Source organism: Indicator indicator, chromosome 27 (assembly GCF_027791375.1).
Source record: "Indicator indicator isolate 239-I01 chromosome 27, UM_Iind_1.1, whole genome shotgun sequence".
Lineage (NCBI taxonomy): Eukaryota > Metazoa > Chordata > Aves > Piciformes > Indicatoridae > Indicator > Indicator indicator.
The window spans coordinates 5,320,397-5,347,361 of NC_072036.1; the positions used below are offsets into that span (position 1 = coordinate 5,320,397).

A 26,965-nucleotide genomic window follows, 5' to 3' on the forward strand; every position below is an offset into this window, starting at 1 on the left:
ACTGCTCATAATTCGAAACACTGCAAGCAGGGATTCAAGTGCATAGGTCCAAATGAAAAGACACAGATATTCCTGATGGGGGCCCAGAAAACAGTGCACAGAGCTGTGACACCAAAATCTTTCTGCATTTTCAATTTTAAGTATCCTTTTTAAAGGAAAGTGGTGTTAATGTTTCAATAAAACCCCAAATGGTATTTTTATATTTTAAAAATATTTCATAAATACAGGGAGCTCTAAATATGCTTTATGTGAAATGGAGCCAGATTAAAGCCAATTCTAAGGTTTCCTAGTTCTATATAAAATGAAATTTCTCATTTCAGTTCACAGTTCCCATAGCATCCCACTGATCTCTGAATGAAGAGGGCACAGGCTGTGATGGGGATGTCAAGCAAGCAACCTTAAGCTTAGTAAATTCTCTCTCCAGGTCAATATCAGGAAAACTTGCCCAAAGATTCATTACTTCCATGATCCTAGAGACCCCAGCAGGATTTAACCATTGCATAATCCCTGTGGGTCACACATCCACATGCATACAAGGAAAGAAAAAGTCTCATGGCTTAAAGTGAATCACAAACCTGATTTGCCAGCTGCTCCCTACATCTAATGAAGGAGAGAGAGAGAGAGAGAACTCTGTCTTACTTCTGAGAGCAAAATTAAGTGCTCTGATTCAGGGTAGTTGTCTTCTGTAGAGACTATATCTCCTCTACAAACTGCCTACAACTAGGTGGTATCAGTACTTCTAAGATACCAAGGTGCAGAACTACCTGAGTGTTAACAAGATGACTTCTGTTCTGATTTTCAGGATTATCACTCAGCAGCTTGCTCTTAAATTCATTTAACAGTCTTAGATAGGTAAAAACACATTCACCTGACAAGTTTTGTAATAATAAATTAACAGGAGAGTGTGCAGGGTCACATTTTCACCTTTTCCCATCAAAAGCACCATGATGTAAGAGACTGCATGTAGCCTGAGTGCAGCTAATGTCTAGCAAGTGCAGAAACATATAAGGCATGTGCATTCCATCCCCAAACTGTGTATATTTGCCAATCCAGGAAAGGAAAATTTCTTTCAATTACTTGTGGTAATGGTACCCTATCCATAGCTTGGAAACTGCTGCTGTGCATAAAGTGTGGTGTGAATTGGCTAAGGTACAGCAGTGTCCATTTTCAATGTGTTTAAAAATAAGATGCTTTCCAAACTGAAATGAAATAAAATGAAACAAAATGAAATAAAATGAAATGAAATGAAATTAAAAAAAATAAAAAATAAAATAAAATAAAATAAAATAAAGCAAAACAAAATAAAATAAAATAAATAAAATAAAATAAAATAAAATAAAATAAAATAAAATAAAATAAAATAAAATAATAAAATAAAATAAAATAAAATAAACTGAGCTGTAATGCATTTCAGAACTGCTTAGCTTTGGAGCTGACCAGAAAAATGGGAAGGCATCCTTCTTACTCATAAAACAAATGGCCACAACAATGTGGAATTACTGTTCAGCTGTAAATGCTACTTGTGCAACATGCATCTTTAGCTTGCAGTTTTCTAGCATGCCTTAAAAGATGACAGTGAACTACCTAATTCACCCTTGTGAGGCCACAGCTGGAGTATTATTATGTCCAGTTCTGGGATCCCCAGTTCAAGAGAGACAGGGAACTACTGGAGAGAGTCCAACGGAGGGCCACAAGGATGCTGAGGGAAGGGGAGCATCTCTCTTACAAGGAGAGACTGAGGGACCTGGGGCTGTTAAGCCTTCAGAAGAGCAGCCTGAAAGGGAATTATATCAATGTTGATCAATATCTAAAAGGTGAAGGTCAGAAGAATGGGGCTGTGTTCTTTTCAGTAGTGTCCAGTGATTAGACAAGGGGCAACAGGCACAAACTGGAACACAGGTTTCACTTAAACATGAGGAAAAACAATTTTGCTATGAGAGTGCCAGAGCACTGCAACAGGCTGTCCAGAGAGGCTGTGTAGTCTCCTTCTCTGGAAAAATTCCAAACCTGCCTGGACATTGTGATCCTGGGCAACTTGCTCTGGGTGATCCTGCTTTATCAAGGAGGTTGGACTAGATGATCTCCAGATCACCATTCTGTGATTCTGTAACTGTGAAGTGTATCCCACAGCCCCTAACAGAATGTGTATTCCTAAACAAAGAAAAAGGTAGAAGTACTTTAAAAAGCATTTTCTTAAAATAGTGTCCAAAATTCAATATTACATCTGAGACAATAATTAAAAGCTACATGTTGCAGTGCCTTTTACACTAGCAATGATATTTTGACTGCAGTTGAAAGGAGGCATCTCTCTCAAAAAGGTACCAGGGATTGAATTAGCCACAAGATGGAGCCCAAAGGATCTTTGAGCTGGCAGCTGACATCACTTTCCTGAACACAGAGCTAAATAATCAGGGTTTACTGAAGAACAATTTACATCAGTCTTAAGCTATAGACAAGGTATTCTTCAGTGTAAGTCTCCTCCTGCCCAAAAAATGTTTTGCATTTAATAGATGACTGACTGCACAGAGCTGAACTTTGACTTCCCATGCTGAAGCAACAAACCCCCAGAATTTTCAGAGAATATTGATGAATGGAGGATTTGCATGATCTGTAGAGAACACTTTGAAAAGTCAACATCAAGTAGCTGAAATTTGCTTGACCTCTGTTTACCTTGTCTTAGCTGTCTTGGAATGTTTCAATAATTTATGTCCAATTTGCAAGATTATGTGAGACTTAATGTTCTGTTCAACCTCTGTTAAGTGATGGCCAGATTTGGTGAGAGCAGGCTCATGTATTTCCCATATTGCAGATATTTCAGTTAGGATAAGACACGACTAGAAAACACCTTCCAAAGTACCCATTCAGTATAAATAGAAAGAAGGCAGAGCAATAATGAGTGCAGTAGGCTCAAGATGTATCACTGACTTCACAAATTTGAAGAACTCCTTTAGCTCCTTAGATGAATTTGATCATTAAGAGGCTTTAACTCATACAAATTTAGGCGTCTAAAGTTAGTCATCTACCTTGAAGCTATTCACCCCAGTCTCCCTTTAGAGTTAATGGAGAGAAATAAGCATCTGCACAGAGTGTTTCATCTGTTCTATATATCTGTTAGAATGCAAGGAATTGCCCCCAGGAGATACCTCCATTTCTGACTTGTCTGTTACAAGCAACATAGTTTATGTTTAGTAACGAAAATAGGAAACAACCTGCAACGATTTGTTGTTATTTTAACAACCCTCCCCAAACCTTCACCTCTTCTCTTTTAAGAATATGACCTCAAAATGAGATGAGAGGTGAGAAAAGGCAGAAAGCCACTCATAGATCTTAATAGGTGATTGAATATTTGCTCTCACTGTACTTAGTTTATATTTCATTATATATTAAATTGTTTCATCTGTAATTCTCAATATTAAGCTGCAAACTCCATGTTTAACTCATAGCTCTTAATAGGTGATTGAATAGTTACTCTCACTGTACTTAGTTTATATTTCATTATATATTAAATTATGTTTCATCTATAATTCTCAATATTAAGCTGCAAACTCCATGTTTAACTCTCTAGCACGTGAGTTTTCAGGGTACTCATACTTCAGTCATGTTTTCAGGGTACTCATATTTAAGTGCTGGAAAACTGATGATGCTAACTTGCACAAATGGTTAAAAAAAAAAAAGGAAACAAACCCACAATTTTATTAGCAAAAGGAATTAATCTAAATGTTGTTATTGGTTACACTTTTGCAATCCATTCCAGGTAAAACTGAGATTATGCTTTTTTATGTGGCTTGATTAGCAGCAAATGTGCAAACCCATTCATATCAATAGTCCTGGCATAGCATTTCAGTTGCTTTTATGACTGCAACTTGTGTTAATCACTCTTACTTACTTGAATCACCTTGCTACCAATACATGAAGACAGTTCAATAAGCTTTTTAATGGTTATGAAGCAGCTGTGATTTCTGAAGGAAGAGTGATCAGTGTAATGGGTGGCCTGTGTTGTTACCCTCTGTTAGGTGTAATATCTGCATACTGCCATCCTGTCAGCAACACTCTCACTTGCCACTCAGCACAAGGTGCTTAAGCACCTGGATATCCATCTAACACATGGTTAATTGGATAAAAATTTCCCCATGGGATAAATTATTGCTTTAGTGCTCTGCACCAAGATGTCTGCAAGTGAATATTTGGAGTTATTTTGCTCAGATGCAATTCCAGGAAGAGCAGTTCTTCTAGTGGCAATCCACATTTCCTTTTTTTGTCTATGCAGACATCATTTTCCAAAGTGTGCTCTTACAAAGTTGTAATTAAAGCAAAAAAAGCAGTGATCAGCAGCATTTCATGAGGAATGAAGATGGCTCAGGATGTTCTGTCTCTTGGAGCTGGTCGTTAGACCTCTGCCTTAAACACCGTGGTAATTTGGGTAGCACACTGGGAATAGCAGGCTTCTAGTACCTGAAGGGGGCATACAGGAAAGCTGGAGAAAGACTTTTTGTAAGGGCCTGTGATGACAGCACAAAGGGCAATGGTTTGAAACTAGAGCAGGGTAGATTTAAAGTGGACATTAGGAAGAAGAGGGTGGTGAGACACAGGTGTCCCGGAGAGGTTGTGGACACCTTATCCCTGGAAGTGTTTATGATCAGGCTGGATGAGGCTTTGAACAGCATGGTCTAGCTGAAGGTGTCCCCGTCCATGGAAGGGGGCTTGGAACTAGATGCTCTTTAAGGTCCCTTCCAACTCAAGCCATCTTTTCAGAAGCTAATGATTTTTTAAATTTATTCCTTAAATTCCTTTTAAATTCATTCCTAATATAAACTAATATCTCCTCTAAATTTCTTCTTTTCTCGATTTTCATCAGGCTGTTTGTCTTACTGATGAAATTATGTGAACCTAAAATTATTTTACATTTCTTTAATAAGTGCATTCAGCCATGAATCCACTTTTGCAAATCTAGTCAGAGTTAAGAGGGAGCTCAGTAAAGATGTTTGTGTTTGCATGGAAGCTGGGATTTGTTTGGAACCTTTCACAAGTGACAGGCGTTATGAAGCAGATTGAAGGCTCAAATATTAATGAACATTAACATCTGCAAGAGGTGCTCCCTTTGGCTCCAATTGTTTATACAGAATGGTGAACACCACTAGTTTTTCATAAGCTGAAGTCCACATTGAGAAAACAATGCTTGAGAAAACAATGCTTGAGAAAACCATGCCATCACCCTAACATCCTACACACCTCAATCTGCCCAACTTCACTCAGCCATCCTTCACCAGTCAATAATTTGTGTTGCACTAAAGCATGAGCTGAGCTTGGCTATGTTTTGCCTTAGCTATATGCCAATGTAAAACTGATATTACTAAAAGTGAAAGCTCGTTAAGCATATTGTCCCTCATCTGTGTGTTCCCATCCCACAATTTCAGGGAAGAGCACATGAAAACGTCAGAAGCTGAGGATGATATTGAGAGGAAGCTCTTCAGGTCTTTCGCCACAAGAGCCTAAAGATGAAATGCATTAACGCAGCACATGTGCCTCATCTACACTTCACTGAGATTTTATTCTTTCCAGCTCCATCGATGGAAGAATTTTTTTTTTCTCCTGGGATGTTAAGATTCGTAGTACTTTAAAGACATTAGCTTTCAGTGCTATCATACAAGATTGCTGTTTCAACAAGGCTTACGTTTCCCAGTGCATTTCTATTGTTTAACTGACGAACTGGGAAACAGGGAAAGATTGGGATTATTACTGATGCTCCCTACAGGCATGCATCTCGGATTCAAGTTGAAGCAATTCCTCTCATTAAAAATCATTTTAAAATGTTGGAAATGTCTGTACTTCTTTGCTCCTTCTACTATATTTACCCCATGCTAAAGTTTTCCCCTTCCCTCCTTTTTCTCAACCACTTTTTTTGTTGTTGTTTTTTTTTTCCCAGTTGCATAAAGTACTCTTGAACTGCCAGTTAAAAATTAGTTTCACTCTAGACAACACCAGCAAAATCCTCCAAAAGCAGGACTCAGCTCATTCTTCACTATGCAACTCCCAGGTATAAGGAAAAGCAAACAGCAAGGACAGGGACATGCTAACAACAGGAAGGTAACGATGTTGGACCAGGCTGCTTTGGTAATGGCAACAACACAGAAGAAATTGTGAGAGCAGCCTGATAGCTTTTTTGGTGGAAAGCATCTATAGAATGATCAGTTTGTTGGAAGTGAATACCCTACAGGCAGTAATATCAAGGCTAATTATTAATTACAATGGCAAGTCACGGCAATTTTGCAGGGTTTGCCTTCACCATGTACTCTATCATCATCATCAGTCACAAGAGGGATGCTGAAGCAGTGGTCCAAGGAAGTCTATGGTGCTGCACAGAGCCAAAGGAGCCCTCCCCTCAGATGAATATGAGTGAGAGCACTAGCTGGAACATCAACTTCTCTGCTTCCCTGCAAACATTTCAGATAGTCTTAAATAAATCACTTAGTATTTCATCCTTATCATGTTAATGTGGAATAAAACTTCCTTAATGTGTGGAACCCTGAACAAATATCCTGGCAAATACTAGGTTTAAAGTAAACCAGAAATTTAAAATGACCACTAGGGAATTGAGAGGCTTGTGAGGACCAGGCTGGCACAGCATGCTCTTTAATATAATCATTCACCAACTTCCTCTGCTTGTGCCACCACCACACTCTTCCACTTAGATCAATCCATAGGGTAACTATTTGCCATTTTCTTTATAGGAAGCTTGCTGCTGCTAATCTGTTTTGTGAGGAGTCATTTTTTTAGACATATGGTCATTAAACTGTTTTTTCTGCACAATCAGTCTGCCAGCTGCTCAGGCAGCCAGGAGGACTTGAGTAGGATAGAAGCAGATATGTGAGATCAAGTCTGCTGCTCTAAAGAACTTGTGGGAACATTCAACTTCTCCTTTGAATGGCAAAGAGTATAGGCAATAACTTCACAAAGAGAAAGCTGTTCTGGAAGAGTGACAAATCCTAATAATCCCCTTTTTTAACAGAAATTATGGCCATCTGAGACATGCTGAACTGGACCTGTATAAGGAATATATTTTATTCTGATTGACTTTTTGATAATGCTGTTGCTCCACAGGCTGAAAGACCTTGCATGGTCTAGAACAAAATTGTTTTGTTCAGCCTCAAATGACAAGCACATTGCTGACTGGGCAGAATGACATGGCATCTTAAAGTCTTGCAGACTACAGTATTCCCACTGAGTTTTGTGGGATTTTGTCCAATGATTTGTCTAAGGGACAAAATGTTGTCTAGAGGTCACTTTCAGGGACAATGGGACTTAGCTTGACTAAGGACAATATTTTCAGCAAAGCCTGCTGTGACAGGACAAGAGGTAAACTAAACTAAGAGCTTGCATCTGTACTAGATGCAAGGAAGGAATTTATGCTAAGGGTGGTGAGACACTGGCTTAGGATGGTAAAAGGCTGATAAAAGGTTGGTTGTGGCTCTGAGCAGCCTGTTCTAGTTGAAGATGTCCCTGCTCCCTTCAAGAGAGATTAGACTAGCTGACCTTTAGAGGTCCTTTCCAACCCAAAATAGGCTATAATTGTATGATTCTATACTTAGGACTGAATTTTCTAACATTGTGAACAGCAAGCAGTCAACATCAGAACATCCATTTGAAGTGAGACCAAGAATCCACCTAACACAATTTCCTCTCTTCTCTAATGGCCCAGCCAGCAAAGAGTAGAGGAATGAAACAGCCACACAGGATCACCTAGTGACCTCCCTCCCTCTCAACTCAAGGACTTCCTAAGCCAGAAACCATGTCTTTATGTTTAAGAGCATTTGCTAGATTTTTCTTTAATTTCCCCAGTCACTTCTTGAAATCATGAAAATTGTCATCATCCACCTATTGTGCAGCATGGAGTTTCACAGCTTAACTAGGCACAGAATTGGAATAGAGCTGCTTTACTTTCAGTGCTACATGAAATGAGTGAGAGCACCAGACAGCCTTTTATTTTTCACCCTTTTGGTTTAAATACTATGTAATAAATCATTAAATAATCTGGAAAGTCTGACTAGGTCTTTGATATTCAGCTTTTAGCTTCTTTCCCTTTTCACTAAGTGGACTAAAAAATCAGGAGATCTGTGTTACAGACAGTTGTGATACTGTGAAAATGAATCTAAGACCCCTGGGATTTCATTTTTCAGCTTTCTGCTTACTGTATGTCATTTGAATTATGTCTTTGATGAGATAATGTGACACATAAGAAGGACAGGATTAATATTGAATGGATGGAAGTCATAATAAGCAGATTTGATAAAACAGAAGTATTCATGGCTTGAAAGTGTTTATGGCATCTCAAAAGATGGTCATAAAGACCATCCTGTAAAAACTTTTATCTTTGGAAGATCATTGTTTTTTTATCAAAATAGGCAGTAGAAATATCTCTGAGTGTTATGCCATTAAAAAAAAAATTAAAACCCCATTGAAACAGAAGAAAACTGCTTTTAGGCAAAAATCTGACAGCATTACTCTCAGTGTTAAAGCTCTGACTGCATAGTGACATTCTATGACTTTATCTAACAAAAAATAAGGACAAGGGCAACAGAGCTTCCTTCCTAAATTTGATGGAGCAGAGCTGGGCTGAATTCCTATTGCTTCAAATATTTTCTGTGACTCACATTCACCCCCAGAAAAAGGGTGACTTCTCTTAGAAAGTTAAGGCATTGGAGTTTTGTTTTCGTTGTAGTGTTTTAAAACCAAATTGCAGGTCTGAGGTGAGGATGCTTTAACAAAAGCTAGTTTGTAAAGTTCCTTAAGCAGGGTCAGTACAAAGTCTTTAAATGAACACTGTTCACATGTGGCCTAGCTCTGATACTGTTTGTGGTCAATGAAAGTGTTATGTGACACTATATCCTGTGATAGTTACAAAAGTAAGTTATGTCAGCCCTTGAAATTGAATTATTGCTTTTTATTTGCCATTAATATTTCCTTCTTCAAATAGAAACACAGAGCTAGATGGGCATGTCTTGCTAGGTCTTTTGACACAATACAAAACCAATGTCCTCCATAAATTTCAGACTTATTTTATGGATATTCAACTGCAATAGAATTTACACAAGATTATGAAGTTTAGGGAACTACTTTTTGTGGGTTTAGGGTGTTTAGGCAAAACAATTGAGCCTACAATTACAGAGGTTTTCTTAAAAGTTGGCAAAAACCTTAAGATCATTGACACCAACCATAATCTCACAGCTCCCTGAACACAGCTTTTAATCCATGTCCCTAAACTCCTCATCCAAGTGTCTTTTCAAAACCTCCAGGGAAGATAAAGATAGCAAATATCTTTGTCATGGGATCTTTGTTCCTCTGATGTTCTCATTTCTGATCCCTCACAGAGGAACAAATATATGCACTTCACTTATGTCTTTAGTCTCTATTACCATCAAAAATATTTCACCATCTTTTGCTCTGCACACCATCTCCTTACATGCACAGCAACATCTTGGGTTAAACAGAGGTTGGAGATAAAGTGGGATTGTTTTCATACTGCAGGGAAAACAAGCAAAATAAAACCCCTTTTGCGCAGCAGTTACTTTTTTTGCCCCAGGTGAGAGCTCCAGAGTTCAGTGACTCGCAGCCTGGGATCTCATGGCAGCAGAATCACTGCTTGTGCTGCTGAGCCTGCAAAGGCAACTTATCCCCTGCACCTGCAGGTGGTAGAGCCTTTAGTCTCTTAAAAACAACAGCTGTCTTGCAAACATCAAGAAGAAAAATCCAACTGGTGGGCTAAGTCCTGGCATTTCACTTCTTTCTGTAGACTGGCATTAAATACAGCTCCCTGAGCTCTTATGTTACCAGAGGAATGTTCTCTTGAGGTCCATGGAGAAAGTTTTCAGTTTTACCTCATCTGTTTGTGGGTTTGTTTGGTTGGTTGGTTTTCCTTTTTTTTTTTTTTTTTCCCCCGTGGAAAATAAGTGAAATGAAATGGCATCATGTTTAGGAGCTATGGAACTGAAATTCTGAGTCCTTTTGTTTAGATGTGCTCTCATTGTGTTAATCACATTTTCAAACACATCTTTCTGCTCCTTGGAGTATCTCTGAATCTCTGATATTCACTGAAGGGGCACTAGGGCAGGTGCAATTGTCAGGGACACTCAGTCTTACATTTTGACTGCCCTCCTACATTTTCACTGCCCTAGGTGTAATATGTTCACCTGACCTAAGATCATCTGTCTGGTTTGGTCCAGTATTGGATGCCTTATGGTCTGTGTCTTAGTGGGGTGGGTACTGAACTAAAGCACCTCCCTTAGGAAGATATCTGCCCTAGGTTTGACATATAGTCACCATCCAGTGAGGGCAACTCAACCTACTAAGGCACAGAGCCTTCCAGGCTGTTTGTATCACACATTAGCTAAATGAGGAATTTATGGTGCCTGTGTTCCTTGAGTGTCCCAGTTTGGGGTCTGGGGAGGATAGAATAAGTAGGACAATAGTAAAAGTTGCACGCTTCAATACAGGCTTCACTGACTGCTGATTTTGCTTGTCTACAACCATCATGAATAAATGCAGCAAATCCTGCATTAAAGTCACCAAAAATATATATATTAAAACGCACCTTTTTTTGTTTGCTTCTAGCTACCTCAGAGAAACCTCATGAACACAGTAAGTATCAGCTTGAGAGTGAATGTGGCTTTTAGGAGGAAGGTATTCCTTTCTGTCATCAGTGTTTCAGCAGCTTCAGATGGGTTTCATCAACACAAGCCCCCAGGAAATTTTGTCTTGTGAAACTGCTTTTCAGTGACTCTTTCTGTAACGCAGGAGCAGGTGTGTTTCACAGGTCCCACTTTGCCTGGAAGACATTTTACAATCTGAGCTAAGGTAAGACCCACACCAAACAACTCAGGGAGGACACAGATGAAGATGGGCTTGTGCAGTTCTCTGGCCAGGGCTCTGATCCAAGCAATAAAGTGAGATTCATCTCCTGGTACGCTGCGGTCCTCACCTGCTACACGACAGAAACATAGCTGTTAAAAATCAGAATGAAAAAATGCTTTTAACATTCCTCTGAAATGCTCTACCCTTCTTTTCCTGTCTCATAATGTTGGGGTTTGGATATCCCACTGTTTTAAAATAGCACAAAATTGCATACAGCTTATATTTTAATACAGTATAGTATTTATTGCTGTTACTGCTTTACAATATATCTCTGGCATCCAGACTAGGAGAGAACTGTGGCAAGCTATTTTTTTCCTTTATGCAATAAACTGAACTTTTATTTGCTGTTCTACATGAGACAACCCCAATTCTGCTGTAATAAAATACTTTCCTGAGTTCTATATTAAATTACCAAGGAGATGTTTTATTTATAGAAGACAGGTGGTAGCTATCAAAATTAGAAGAATGTAATAATTCTATGATGAATTTGGGACTGGGTATGGTGGTGTTGGATTGATGACTGGACTTCATGATCTTAGAGGTATTTTCCAACCTTAATGATTCTATTCTATGATTTGATTCTGTGATTCCATATTTCTGAAAAACATAGAAGGAAATTTTGTGATTTCTTAAACCACATTAAAAAGTGAAACATTTTCATTATTGTTTAGGGGGGAAACGAGTTAAATTCCTTTTCTCAAGAAAGATACTGATTATTTCTTTTCTGATGTCTAGTGTGAATGTGCAATACCAACTCAGCTTATAAAATGTTAGTAAGAATCAGTGTGAAAATTGTAGTGAGGTTGGTTTGTTCTCTCTTCCCAAATAACAAGCAATAGGAGAAGTTCTCAGGTTGCACCAGGGGAGGTTTAGATTGGATATTAGGAACAATTTCTTTACTGAGAGGATGGTCAGGCACTGGCACAGGCTGCTCAGGGAGGTGGTGGGATCACCATCCTTGGAGGTGTTCAAAAAACATGTAGACATGGTGTATGGGACATGGTTTAGTGGTTGCCTTGATGATCCTAGAGGCCTTTTCCAAACTTTAATAATTCTTTCCTATGATTTAAACACTAAAAAGTCTTCTAATGTAGGGGTTCTTCTTATTTGCAGAGCATGAACGTACTAAACATGACAAAGCTGTCCCTCAAACTAAGCCAGGTAGGTTTTGTCATTTAATTTCCAGTTACTCCAGGCTCCACTCAATATTTGTGGCTTGCAATACCTGGAGACAATCTTGAGCTAGGCATTGTTTGGGGTTTTTTTGCTTTGTGTCAGTGTCTTTTTCAGGATATGGTAGAGGAACAAAAATAAGGGTGAAATTTAACTAAAAGGATTGAGCTTTTACAGAGCTTACTCTAGTTTAGTACAGTGTACTCCAAACCAAAACTCTTGGAATTCAAATGTCTGAAGTGGGGAGAAAAAAAAAAAAAAGGAGTAAAAATTAAAGGCTTGCTAAATTTCCTTTAGCATAAAAGATCTATTCTCAGGTGATTAATGGTTGCTTAAAGAGCTGTGTTGAGTTTTAGTTGATGCCTGAAAGTATTAATCTGCAAGCCATGGTAGTAATGATTCTACCTGCTGTGTGCCAATGAGTACTCTTGAGTTAAAAAACTGAATTATGCTCTACAAAGCAGTGGTCTCCTTTTTCACCTTGGTTCAGAGCAGCTTCCAACTATTATTCCTATGCCTCTTGTCATCACACTTAGAAGTATCACACAAGCAAGAAACTAGAGAATTTCAGAAAATGTATTGAACCAGTAGGGAAATCCTTAAATTAAGGAGTGGTTTGTGTACATGTCTAAGAGCAAGTAAAGCAAGAGAATTCATTCCTGATGAATTTCCTCTGAAACTGCCTGCAATACACAGAGAAATGTCTGCAGCTTTGCATTTTTCCATTGAAATTCATCAAGAAAACAAAATAAACCAAAATATTAGTGCTGCAAAACTAGAGCTCTGCAGAGGAATGAAATTCTCTCCAATGCAATATTTCAGAACTTTAAACTCTGAGTTTAATAAAAATAAAGGCAAAATCAGAATTTTTCTGAAAAATTCACCAAAAAAAAAAGAACAAACACCAATTTGGACATTTTATAGCATTATGAGGTCATCGAATTTTCATTTTTTTCCACACTCCTCATGATATAGTTAACAAAAAGTATGTGAGAAATTGGAAATATTACTTCTGCTTTTGCCAAAAGTCTGTGCACTATCCTCATCAGGTTACTTTCTCACTGCTTCTCTTCATACTGAACCTGGTGAACAGAAATGATTTTGTGAAGCTTCCTCCTGTCTGAAGAGTTTTTCTCTCAGTGAGAGTACTCTCCTTAACTTTTGATGATTTACTCCTTCAATTTTCCTTCTGGTTATAACTAATAATTAGAGAAACTCAAAGAGGAAAAACATAGTCACCTCCTGGAGAACTGCCAGGAAAAGTGTCAAGAATCAGCAGATCAATACTTGCTGTGTATTTTGGTTGCAGATTAGGTAGACGAATTAACACCAAGGAAATCCTGTATTTACTCCCAGATGGATGCAAGTCTACAGACCTGTCCAAGACACTTCCTTTTCAAGGATGAATTACTTTTGCAAAGATATCCCTCCCACACTTTTAAATGGATCAGACACCCTCTCCACCCACAGACTTAATTGATAAGTCCAAAGAGTTACAGAGCAAACATCGCTGAAATTTTCACCAGGATTAGAAAAATCTAAAATATCTTATTTAGCATTCATAAGGGCAGGCATCATATCCAAAGAAAGAGAAGCTCCAATTCTTGAGATCTTATCCAAAGAAAGAGAAGATCCAAAGCTTGTGAGCTTTATTTGTCATTAATCCAGTGGATAGTGCAGGACCTATGCTTAAAGTCAGCATGCTGGGATTTTTGTGTATTGGTGCATGGAAAAATGAATATCCCCATCTAAATCAGTGAAATGTACCCTCATATGCTAAAACTCATCTAAGAGCAGAAAGAGAATTCTTTATCTCAGCAAGCTGCATCTTCAAGCTGCTGCTTGTGCTATAAAAACACTTCTAGCTTCACAGACAGCCATGAAATGAAGAAGAGATTTTGTTTAATTCACTGCTGACTATAACAATAGCTGAGCAAGTGGGGAGAAAGCCTAAACTTAATACAAGTGAAAAGAAATTAAATCACCACCTACCAGATGACAACTGAAAAGCATAGTAATGAAGGGCTATGTTTTATTTCCAAAGAGAAAAGATTAGTAACTGTGCAGCTTTCTCTCTCCCTGTATTTTCCCCCTTCAGTGCTGATTTTATTCCAGAAACAAACCACAAGAAGCCCAGACCAGCCCAGCTCCAAAGCACAATTGCTGCATGTTTCTTGTCCATATTTGCACTGTAGCTTCTTACTTGGGGCTTCTTGTTATGAATGAGAAACATGGACTGTGCAGCAATGAGGAGATTTCTGCATCTATTGACCTATGATAAATGTCTTCTTAGACACTCTTTGGCCAGTGACTACCTCTAGGAATCTCAGGGAGCCAAATTTAAATGAAATCAGCAGAGAGAAGAAGAAAAATGTGTTCTCTGTCCTTAGATTTAAAAAAAACTCTGGAAGTTGCATGCTCCATTCAAAGGAAATGCCATGTATGTCAAGATGACAGCCTGCACTTCTAAACACTATCCCCATATTTAGTCAGAGTGCAGATTAGGATTCAGCATCCAACCTTGGGCATTTGGGTTCCAGAGAAATAGCTCCCACAAAAGAGCAGCAGTCAGAGGCTGTCTGAGGACATACAGGCACAGTGATGGGTCAGCCAGGGATCTGATAATTCACAGGCAGTTCTGGTCACCCCTCCCTTTCCCAGTACTTCCATCCATCATCTCATTTCAACACAAGTTTGACTGCCAGGCTGGAAACACTGCTCATATTCAGGAGCCCAGCAGCTTAATGCATGCACAGACAGACTACCCAGGAGGGCACTTAGCCAACTACTCTTCAGATGAATTCAATGGCTTCAGGGGAGTGGACATCCCTGCCTGACCTGACTGCCATTCAACCATTGTCAGCTTCAATCTGATGCCCCCTCCTTTTCCCCTACACCTCTGTGAGGCAACTGCTTCCACCAGTTTATAACCTGAATGTGTCTTAAATGTATTGCAAATGTAAATGAAAAGTTGTGATGTATGTAAGTGTTGAAAGGTAGAGGTTGAGAGAGAGGTTTAATTTCAGATATGGGAGAAGTGAGAAAATGAGAACTGAGCTGTGAAAGATGAAGTTAAAGTCATCCAAACTGGGCAGAGTAGAGACCTGAAAAGCAACATCCCAATTCCCACCTGACTGGGCCACTGGCATGTTAAGACAACCCCCACCTGAAAATGTATTCCCCACCTATGCCTCTGCTTGAAGCTTTACCTCCCAGCAGACTCTGAGGAGAGGCAGCTGAGCTCTGCTGGCTGATGTTGACATGGGTCTGTGTCATCTGAGAACTGTGCTGAGCAAAGCCACAGGCAGCTCAAGAGCACGTGTGTGAACTCTGGCAGCTTTTCTCATGAGATCAGCAGAAGCTCAGCACTGCTCCAAGGTTTTGTGATGGATATCCAAGGGGGTTTAGGTAAGCTTGCCCAGCAGCAGGCTGCATGAACTGGCATTCAGACTGACACTGTCCTTTGTGGACGTGTCTCAGCAACCTAGAACATGCTTGAGGGCCTCTGTAGCTTTCACATCTTCAGAGTACAAACACACATGGATATGTCCACGTGTATTTGTGGTCAAGCAGTGTATGAGCAGAATTTCTTGGTGGTGTGGAATACCAAACTGATGAACATGGACTCCTAGGAAGGTGATGTTCACAAAGTTATTATCATTATATTACAAGAATACAGCTTCCACCTGAGTGCCTGCCTGACAGACAGTACCAGCTATGTGGCTGGTTTCTGGTGGCTGAGCCATTAGGCTCAGTAATTTATTTTTCCCATGGAGTGTGAGCTCACCATGCAGTCAGCACTCATAATGCAGACATGCTGTGCTATGGTGCTATGATGGGGAAATGATGCTACACCCATGCATTTATTTTGTCCCTGTGAGCCAGAAATAGAACATCAGGCAAGGAAATATTTCTCCAGCTATATGCTCCTATGCTAACACAATGTGATTTTCTAATTTTAATGCTGCTTTCACAATCCAGAGGAGAAAATAAAACAACAAAAGACCACTCCAACTGAGAAGTCAGGTAGGAACAAGTCATTTTCTCCTGATTTTGGGGAGGTGTGTGGGGCAAGGGTGTGTTAAACACTATTCAGTACTCATCTAAGGCAGCACATTTGCATTGAAGTCATTTCCTTTAACATTATTTTGAAATGTGACTGATAACACTGGCTCAGGGCAAGTCCAGCAGAGTGGCAATTGCAGGTACTGTTCTAAGAGCAGCCTTTCCAGTGACAAAGTCAGGTCAAGACATTTCAGCTCTGGGGCTTATGCCTTTGAGTCTATGATCTAGTGTGAGGTGTCCCTGTCCACGGCAGGGGGTTTGGAACTAGATGATTTTTGAGGTCCCTTCCAACCCTAAAAATTCTATGATTTAGACCCTGTGGGTTTTGTAATAATAATGCTGATGGGAAAAAAAAATCAAGCAGTATTGACTGTGACAGAAGCCCTGAAGAGCTACCCAAGGAATTAGAATATTCTCATCATCATTTACAGCCAACGAAATGCTGCTTGAAAGATTGTTCTAGATATCAGCTTCTTGATTTCTACTGGAGGTAACCTTGATCCAAACAATAAAAGAAACATTGTCAGATCTTGGACAATGATAGCAACAACAGATTTCCATTTGATGTGATGCTGTTGAATGTTTTCAATAAAATTAAATTAAATTAAATTAAATTAAATTAAAAAATAAAATAAAATAAAATAAAATAAAATAAAAAATAAAATAAAATAAAATAAAACAAAATAAAATAAAATAAAATGCTGTTCCATTTTAACCTGAATGTTGTTGCTTACTGTGCCATTTCTATTCTTATTTCCTATGTATCTTCTCTAATTGTGAACATCCATGGAATGTGTGGGTTTATAGAGCTTCCTATAAGAGCTACCATGATAATTTATCATTTCAGAATGAAGTGATATTTTATAGTGCTCTTTTTATCCAATATTGTTTTGATCCACTCATAAACTACTCTAGCTTGTCCAAACCCATGTATGTTATCTTTCTGTTAATACAGCTGGAGAAAGTACTGCAAAATACTTCAGTATATTTCTGACTTGAATCTTTAATGAGTTAGCAATTAGTGACAAGTAAAGAAGTCTGGAAAAGCAAGAAATTACCACTTTGGATTTCCAGTATTATCACAAATTCACACTTCTGTTATGTTTTAGTCTTAGTTTGTGAGCAAAATCAGAAGGTTCAAAGTGAGGTTTAGCAGGGGTTGGAAAGACAACTGCCAGAAATATCATGACTTAACTTTGTGTAAGAGTTTTTAGAGTCATGTGCTTGCCAAGCCTTTTTCCTCTTCGTTGAACCAAACTGAAAATGCAGCACTTCAGCTTGGCCAACTTGACAAAATCCACTCCAGAAATGAGGTGTAAGTTTTCACCTCAATAGCTACTGAGCTTGAAACAGGCAGCTCCAAAGTCATCACATCTTTCTTCAAAAAGCATTTTATATAGTGACAGGTATTAGCCTCTAGAAATGACTTGAGCTTTCTCAAATACAAATGTAGACCTGTGTGTTCTCCATATTGCAAATCAGTTGACTCCCATCCAAAATTTCCAATATTCTGTTGACTGCTCTGGATCTACTTCTGATTTGCACTGTTAGACAGGAAGAAATGGTCTTGGACTGGATAAATTTGTTGCTGAGGTGACAAGATGCTGCATTACTTCAGCAGGAGCTGATAGCTAGTGGGAGCTGCAAAGGTCTAAACATGTTAGAGCAAACCCTCATTTTAGGGGCCTGAATGCTGGGAGTAATGGGGGAAGATAAGAACAAGACTGCCATAAACACATTTCAATGGTAACAAGAAAAGTAAAATCTCTTTATATCTAAATATTACAATTTTCCTTCTTTTTCCCTTCAGCAGTCCAGACAAAACCAGCAAGTATGTGGCACCTTAACCAGAAAATTCCTGTAAAACAGCTGGATATGTGTGGCTTTTTTGACTTTAATACATGGAAACACTCCCTTAAAAAATGTCTAGTTTTGCTTGCATGATAGTGTCTTTATCACCACGCATTCCATTACTTGCCTTTAACATCCTGTCTTGTCCTTGCTGTTTAAATATCTGTTTGACATAACCAATTGCCTCAGTACAGGAGTCAACTCATTCTATGCTTCCCAGATCACAAGTCTCGACAAGAAAAAATAATATAGAAGTGACAAGTTCTTTTGAAAACCACAGTTTAAAATTAGTTGGGTTGAATAAATACTCCTGCTGAATTTAAAAGAGAAAAAGAAAGACATCAGCACATTTTTCTCCCTAATCACATGGATTTTTAGTATAACCCTGTCTAGATTTCTTTCTCAGTGAAAAATAACAGAAGAAGAGTCTATACATTACCTTCCCATGCAGCCTGCTTGTTAGCTTTGTCTGTATTTCATACCTTCAGCATGGAAGATAGTCAGTTAAGTCCCCAAATATTGCCACACTGAAAAAAAAAGGCCCAGATATGGGGAAAATATCACAGTTCACTGCCACAAGTTTTAATTCATACCCTATACCAGTTTCCCATTTGAAATTCCCTCCCATGTCTTCATCTCGCCATCTCCTGGCTTACATCTTCAGCTGAAATTGCACTTGCTAGGAGTTCAATTACTTATCTAAGTAGCCAAAAGGCTGAGATATTGCTCTTTTCTCAAGGTCTGCTCACGTTTTCAACATTTTCCACTTTAACAGCCCACCTTTCTGTCCTTATTGCTCAGAAAGAAACTGATGCACAGTTTTTTTAGCTGTAGGAAACATCACCTGGAAAGAAGGTCAGCAGAGGTGTCCATTGACTGCCCAGCTCTAAAATGTGTTGTGGCCCCTATTTGCATGCATTTGGCAGTGCAGTGAGATCTGTGGTGGGGAGTGTTTTCAATTCCTTTTAAGCAGGTGTGACTCTTGTATAAATTTACATGACCTTGGTTCTACAACAAACCTTCTTTATCTTTTCCATTTCCAGCAACCAAGCAGAAATTCCCTCTTTTTTTTTTTTTTTTAGTAGTAATTATGAAATAGAAAAGAGAGCAGAAAAAAAAACCCTACAAAGGCATTGCCTACCAAGCAGTGCTAGTTCTCTAATTTTCCACAGATGAATATAATTTATTTATATGGAACTGGATGCATTTGAGACTTTGGGAATTCAGCCCATGTCTGATTCGACAATGTAAAGGTTGAGTGAATGGTTGCTGACTTTGCTCTGTACTCTTCTTTTGAATATCAAGAACAGAAAACAGATTCAAATTACATGTAAGAAATTGAGGGGAAGCCCCCATTAACAGAATTCTTATTTAAGATAGATGCATAACTCTTAGTAACATTAATAGTAGCTGTATGCATGGTGCAGTACTACTGAGCTTTATTATTTTGTGGCAGCTCCTTCACTGTTAGTAACTACTTGTGTGCCTTTTTTTCTAAGATAACATCATGAAACAAGAGAAAATTATGGTTGGTTTGTTTATTCCTGGGAAAAAATATACATGCAGTCCTTGTTAGATAATGATAATAATGATGATAATGATAATAATGATAATGATGATGATGATAATAATAGTGATAATAATAATAGTAGTAATAATAATAGACTTACAAAATGCATAGAAACATTATGGCAATTTTGTTATGCTGTTTCTTTTATCTAGAGCATGAAAGAGTCAAGCATGAAAAAGATGTTCCACCTACAAAACCAGGTAAGCACTCCTGCATTTCATGCAGTCATTACTTTGGAAACTGCTATTTAAAGAAACTGCAAAATACAATTGCATGGGACAAATGTCAAAAATCATGGCTTCCTGATCTGTTTTGCTGTATAGGACAGGCCTTGATGATTCATACCCAAGCTAAGGTAGCACAGCACATCTTTGCAATGCCAGTTGTCATTTTCTGAAGATGCATTTATCAAAGATCAAATTTCTGCTCCTGCAATTCCACCAATATCAAAGAAATTATGCCAGGAAAGAATTGGAGCCATTTTCTGAAAGTGCTTGGTTTAAATGGCTTTATTTTGCTATTTTTTTGTTGATATCTGCCATTTCTTTAGACTTCACAGTTTTCTTGTATGAATCAACTTCTCTGGACCAACAATAGCTTAATTATCATCCTTAGCAGTTGAATAGCAATATGCTATTCAGGTCATGATGTGATACTATCCATCACCTATGATGTCTCCACATATCATAGCTTCTATCCAACTTCACTTGTACATGATAGGATTAAATTTCTGCAGCTGAAGGAAACAGCAATCTTCTGTTTCACTGTGAAGCAATCACCAGGGGTTTGCAAAGTATCTTCTCCATGCTCCTCTGTGAAAGGAAACAAGTGAAGAATTAAAATACTTTGTGTTAGTCATCTTTAACTCCGTAACAGCAATTATCAGGTGTAGATGAGAACATCCTTATTATCATCCATCACTAGGTTGTTATTAATTACTGTGAAATTGCTACAAGTTCTGGTCTGATATGCAGTAAATAGAACAAATAAAGCCACTCTCCACCATATCAGCATATGGTGAACCTATCCGTCTGACCATTTTCTTTTCCTCTTTTCACTTCCCAGTCAAACTGAAAAACACTGCAAGTATGTGCCATGTCTTGTTTCCTACAGAATGTAAACCACTTTTTCAGATGCATGTTGTCTCATTTTGCATTATTTTGTCATGTTGGGTGAAGCTCTTTTCTTGCTTATACTACAACTATGCTTGTAGTCCCCCTGCTTAGTAGCAACAGCTGAACGCAGCAAAACCAAACCCATTTATAATTCAATATTGGGAAGCTGCAGCATTCCGACTCTGCTTGCAGTTTCTACTTTTTATTAAAAGCAAATTATGCTGGCAGCATAACTGATGCTCTGGTGATTTTTGGGTGTGAGTAGACACATGATTTATCTTTGCAGAAATAGATTGTTTATTAAAAATAACAAAATGACAAGTGGCATAACTGAATTGGACAACCTTTTCATCACTTCTTTTACCATTTGGAAACTACTTGTTTCAGTAATTCACGTTGGGTGGTCTTGGTCTTGTTTCAACTTTCCATCCTCCCTCCCCCCTCTGCTTTAATATAAAGCTAAATTAAACTAAGGAAGAGAAAGGAGTATTTTGATTTCAGGTGAGTTTTAAGGAGGATTCAAGGGAAATTTCTTATATAACAAAGAATTCCACTGAAGCCACTCAATGAAGTCTTTGCTGAGGTCAGTTCTGGATAAAGACTGGGATCTATGCTTATTGTAGCAAGTCATTGCACTTTACCTAGTGCAAGTCATGATCAGACAGTGATCAGGACAGTGTTTACATTAAATGCTCTGAATTGTGAAAATGCTGTTGTATGGACCTTCACAGATTAATTAGTTGTAGCCTTTTTAGCTATGTTTTCTTTCCTGTATTGTGTCTGGCACATCAAGACCAAACCAGGCATTATTCTGATGCAAAGTAAACCATAAAAAGTATCCAAACCCAAGGTCAAGGCCCATGAAACACAGACCTCCTCCTGCTCCAGGTCAGAAGCTGGCAACAAGGCAAGGCAAATTCATTAAGCTTCCTAAATTAGTCTCCTATATTAGGTGCTTGAAGTTGGACAAGACGAATACCCACTTTAAACACCTGCCACAAGACACAGTGCTATTCTGAACCCCAGCTCCAACAGGAAAGGGGGAACATGAAGCATCTGAAATGTGCCAACACTGAAGGATCTCCTGCAATCCTGAATTGCAGTGTTCAGGTTTCAAGTGGTCATTGCGAAATGGTTACTTTCTCTGAATTAATTGGTGGGTTTATTTCCATTTTTGCCGTTATTTTAAGTAATTGTTCCTCTTTTTGATTCCCTTATTCATATTTGTTCAGTCTTGTATTCACTGGATTTGTTCACTGACATTTTCTGTTTTCTGCACTGATTTATCTGAGACCCTCACTGATGACACTCCTTACTATTATTTACCAGAGATTTAAGTGTTTAATTCCTCATGCTTTCCCCAGTGAGGATGATTTTGACCTAAAATCACTGCCTACAAAGGTTTTGTGTTGAGCTATATTAACCTGGCATATTGTGAACATAAAGAACACCAAGGTATTTTCCCCTGACCCTTGCCAGAGGGATGTTTATTCCACATTCCTGAGCTTATATCCTGCTGCTTGAAATAATAATAAAGGTTAACAATGCCTCTAGAAACATAAAATTAAAAAAAAAAAAGAGTAATAAGCACTCCAGCAGCCCTATGATCATACAGGTTTACACTGCCTGTTTTGAGCTACCCATTCTTGAATACATCTAGTTTGAGATTTGAAGCACTGGAGCTATTTTAAATTGCTTTATTCCTCTCACAGAACACTTAGTTGGATCACTACCTTCTTTCCTTCTAGAGCTCTCTATAGCTTTGCTTCATGTGTTTCCCAGCCAGATGTACAATATTCTTACCACAGCATGACCATAGCTATTGTGTCACTCAGTATGAGACGCAGAGATGGACACTAAATGCTGATTTTAGAGTTCAAGTCTAGTAGTTCTGTAAAATAAATCCATGCATTTATCCTTGGCCATATTTATTTACATTGTGACCTGTGCAGCCTTCCTGTAACAGTAAATGGGGTTGGAATCAGGAGAGAGGTTGTGTCACTAACAGGATGGCAGATTGTAAACAAAAATACGAGATTGAGTTTGAAAAGTCCCCAAATTAACAACAAACACTTTTGTGTAGTAAACTGCCAAGTCAATTACAATGCAATTATAAAAGCAATTAGTAAACTTTGTTAGCTTGGGCTATTTCTGGTTTAGCATGCAGAGGAGTCTTTGACAGCAACTGATCCTATCTCAGATCTGAACGTGGAATGAAACATGGAATGTACATGGAATGTACTCTGTATACTAACTAAAGACTCTTAAGTTGTGAGAGGTTACCTTGAGCAGAGCATAACACTGGTAGCTTATCTTACTTCTGCAATAAGCAATGCCAAACTGCATTTTGCAATCAAGGGGAAGAATACAGAGGCTTGTACTTAAAGAAAAAATTGAGCACTGGCCAAACTCTATTCATAATGAAAAATCTCATGACAGAGGTAAAGTATTTGCCAAAGGCCTCAGAGTAAGCACAAGTTTATTGATTCACTGAGAGGAGAAAAGGGTCCTTATGTTACATACAGCAGAGCACCAAACTATTCCTCAGATCAACAGTCTTCCAATACCTCACTGACTAAGAGAATCAATCAATCCTAAATTAGGATATATGCATATAACTGGGCTAGTCCAGATCCCTCAGGCAGACAACTTCTCAGTCAAGGAGTAAGAGTATAAACTCCTTTCCTAAATTTACTGCCTCCGATGAATCTCTTTTTTTTACTTCTTCTGAAAATGAGAAGTATTAATCCATGGGTCATGATGCAGTAATTTAGTATCAGCTTTCAGCAACAATGAGCATGTTCAGAAGCAGAAATGTAAATATTAAAAAGACTTGAGCATGCTAGCATTTAATAGCAGCAAAGTTGGCCTTTGCTACATGCCTGCTACACTGAAATATTGAGCACTGACATTTAGGAGTCTCCTTAAGAATAAAGACCTGAATGAAAGGTTCCTGGGATGTGTTAGTGATGATCATACTTAACTGCACAGTTTTCCCACTGAAAAAGCATTGACTAAAATGTTTTCACCTTGGTGTGAGCTGTAGAACCTCATGTTGGTCTAAAGCCAAAGCTCAGCATGAAGGAAATACAAAGATCATTCAACCAAATGTTTGGTAAGCATATTCCTGGTTTCTCCAGCTCTGCATTGAAGGAATAAAGGCTCTGCTTGCCTAGTGATGGTGTTCTGTTTCCTTAAAATGTTTTAAAATAAAACTGGGACTAATGAAATAGGGATGGGTAAAAAATTCTTGGCTTCCACATCACCATTTAATTCATTCCTTTGATTTAAAAAGAGTAATGATGGTTTACACCAGGGAATTTGTATCCCATTCAATGGATGAATTTTCTTTAATCATTGTGGGCATTATAATAGCAGTGGAATATATGTTTCTTTTGTGTTAGGTACTGTGTAAAAGTGTAGTCAAAATTTTTGCAGCTCTCAAGGGCTCTTAGAAGGCAAGGCAAACTGATAAAGCAGAGAAACAGTTATGCAGGGGTCAGTGTCAGCCTTTGGTTGGGATGTGTGGATGATAAGAAAGGAGAGGTAACAAACTGAACACATTTTTTTTGGAATTGGCACAGCCAGCTATAACCTTCAATGCACATTTGAAAACAACTCTGTTTAAATATTTGCTTGCTGGAAAGCTCTGACAGGCACAGTGTTTGCATTTGCAGGAGCCATTGCACGCTGGATTATGGTACATCAAAGAGTGAGACTCTTCGCTTTCAGTGTGAAATTCTGTGTGCATGCCCATTGTGAAGGCACATTCCTTTGCAAATTAATATCATGCAGAAAAGTTGCAGATGAAAGGGAATATCTATTTAAATGGTTAGTCACCCTGAAAAAAAACATGGTAACTAACCCCGTATCCTCTTTGTTCCCCTCTTCGTCTCCATTTCTGGTTATTTCCGTGGAGAGCCGAGAGCTGAAGTCCCAGCAGCAGGTAAATATTACATTCCTCTGGTATGTCTCATGAATATGATTAATGACCATACATGCCAGTGCTGATTAAACACCTTGTTCATCAACAATGAGCAATGCTAATGTAAACTTGCAGTGGGAAAGTGGCAGCACTGCAGCTATGAAGAAAAGCTGCTGGACTTGGGGCTTTTAAACCTAGAGAAGACTGAGGAGGGATCTTATCAATGCTTATAAATACTTCAAGGTGGATGTCATGAGGATGGAGACAGTCTTTTTTCAGTGGTGCCCAGTGATAGGGCAAGGGGTAACAGGCACAAACTTGAACATAGAGAGCTCCATCTAAACACGAGGAGGAATTTCTTCACTTCAAGGGTGGTAGACCACTGGTACAGGCTGCCCAGACAGGTGGTGGAGTCTCTATATCTGGAGGCATTCAAAACCCACTTGGACAATCTGCTCTAGGTGAACCTGCTCTGGCAGGAGGGTTAGATTAGGTGATCTCCAGAGGTCCCTTCCAACCCCTATCATTCTGTGATTCTCTGACTGTTCTGTTCAGCTGATTAAATTTGTTTTCATCTGCAGCGGGTTTTGGTGTGCTAAGCACAGGTGATTAGCACTGAGCAAGCAAGCATTAATCAGATAACACATGCACCAGAAGTCATTGAACAAAGCATTAGTGCAACTGCTTGGGCAACATGAAGTTGAAATGAACAACTTGAAGGCAGCTAGCCAGAGTTCTGTTGTAATCAACAGGGAATACTGCCATGGGCTCAGCTGCCTGAAGCAATATACCTTACTTAATTTCAGTCTGCCTTGTTGAGTGGAATTACAGATGAAATGTCTGTGAGCTGGAAAAAGGGTGCCAAAAAAAAAAAAAAAGAAAAGAACAAGAACATGTTCTAAATGAATGTAAAATGAGAGAAAAACAAACAAAATAAATCCAAATCTACTGCTGCAGGGCTTCAGAATGGTCACATTTGGTGCTCTAAAGGTCTATCTAGCTCTAGGTGGAGTATTGGGAGTTTTTTATTTGTTTCAGACAGTTGAGATTGTTTCAGGATGGAGGGGAAGAAGCAGCCACTAGCTGGAGGGATCCTTCCCAGTTGCATTTGTGCCACCAATGATTAGAGAATTCTGGCAGGATTCAGGGAATTACAGAATTCTAGTCCCTAAAGCCTGTATCAGGAGTTTCCAAACTATATTCAAATAATTTTCAAGGACTGTTCAGAAAGCCCAGATCTGTTACTGCCTCTAAGGGCAGCAGCCACTGTTGTTAATATTGCACACATTATATATGTGCCATGAGACACATTCACCACAGTTATTATTCCAGGGAAACTGATAGGGAGATCAGCTTTGTCAATGTACTGATTGTGAGAGCTCTGTGTTTCTGAAGCCTTTCTCTTTGTGTTGCTTCCTTTCAAATCTTTCTAGCAATGAAAAGGACAAAGACAGCTAAGGAAAAAGAAGGTAGGCATTTACTCTGTGTACTTGTGTATATGTAGAAGATCACAATGAATCTACTATGAGTTTTGCATGTATTGCTATTAGAAACCACCCTGACATGATATGTGTGAGTTTTTAAAATATTTTACTTGAAAACTCTAGGCAATATTCTACTCAAGCAGTCAATTTTATCAGCTGTGACCTGTGCTTCTCTTTCCTTCCTAGAAAAACCAACTGGGAAGAAACACCTGAAAGATGAAAAAAACAAAGGTAAGAAACAGCAAACAGCAATGAAAATTTTACATTCAGCAGTCAATTTTTAATTTTTTTCCCATGGGATAGGAAAGAGAAGCTTTGATAGTCTTTCTAAACATGTGCAAGTAAGCCCAAATAATGAAATCATGCATAAAGCCCCAGTAAGTGAGGCTGGTGGCTCCTTTCCATGTGAGCATCAAGGACTGTATCAGAGCACACAACCTGGCTGCAGAGGTGCTCTGCCTGGGACCCTCAGTGCTGGGGCAGCATTCACCTCTTTGCACAGTCATAGAATCATAGAATTCACTGGGTTGGAAGGGACCTCCAGGGGTCATCTAGTCCAACCTCCCCTGCAGTCAGCAGGGACATCCCCAACTAGATCAGGTTGCTCAGAGCCCCACCAAGCCTGACCTTGAATGCCTTCAGGGATGAAGCCTCCACCACCTCCAGCACTGCATCCACAAGCAGTCTCCTCTTAGTTATGCTCCTCCTGTTATGCTCCCCAGTCAAGTAGGGCAAAATTCACCTCCATGGCTTGTGTGATGTTTTAGATCTCCAGTGTCACACTGTATAATAACTACACTGGTAACAAGAAGAACTTTTTAGACATAAGGTAGACCTCATGGTCACCTAAGCTGTTGGACACAGCACTGCCTTGATG

At 38.8% G+C, this 26,965-nt stretch overlaps 1 protein-coding gene across 1 annotated transcript in view; it reads left to right on the plus strand.

Moving 5' to 3' along the window:
- TRDN (triadin) overlaps positions 1–26,965 on the plus strand; it is a 212,119-nt gene that overhangs the window by 173,796 nt on the left and 11,358 nt on the right. Inside the window, 7 exon segments of the mRNA XM_054393020.1 lie at positions 10,606–10,632; positions 12,019–12,066; positions 16,060–16,104; positions 17,957–17,974; positions 19,717–19,764; positions 26,038–26,073; positions 26,275–26,319. Of these exon segments, the coding sequence (XP_054248995.1) occupies positions 10,606–10,632; positions 12,019–12,066; positions 16,060–16,104; positions 17,957–17,974; positions 19,717–19,764; positions 26,038–26,073; positions 26,275–26,319 (267 nt within the window).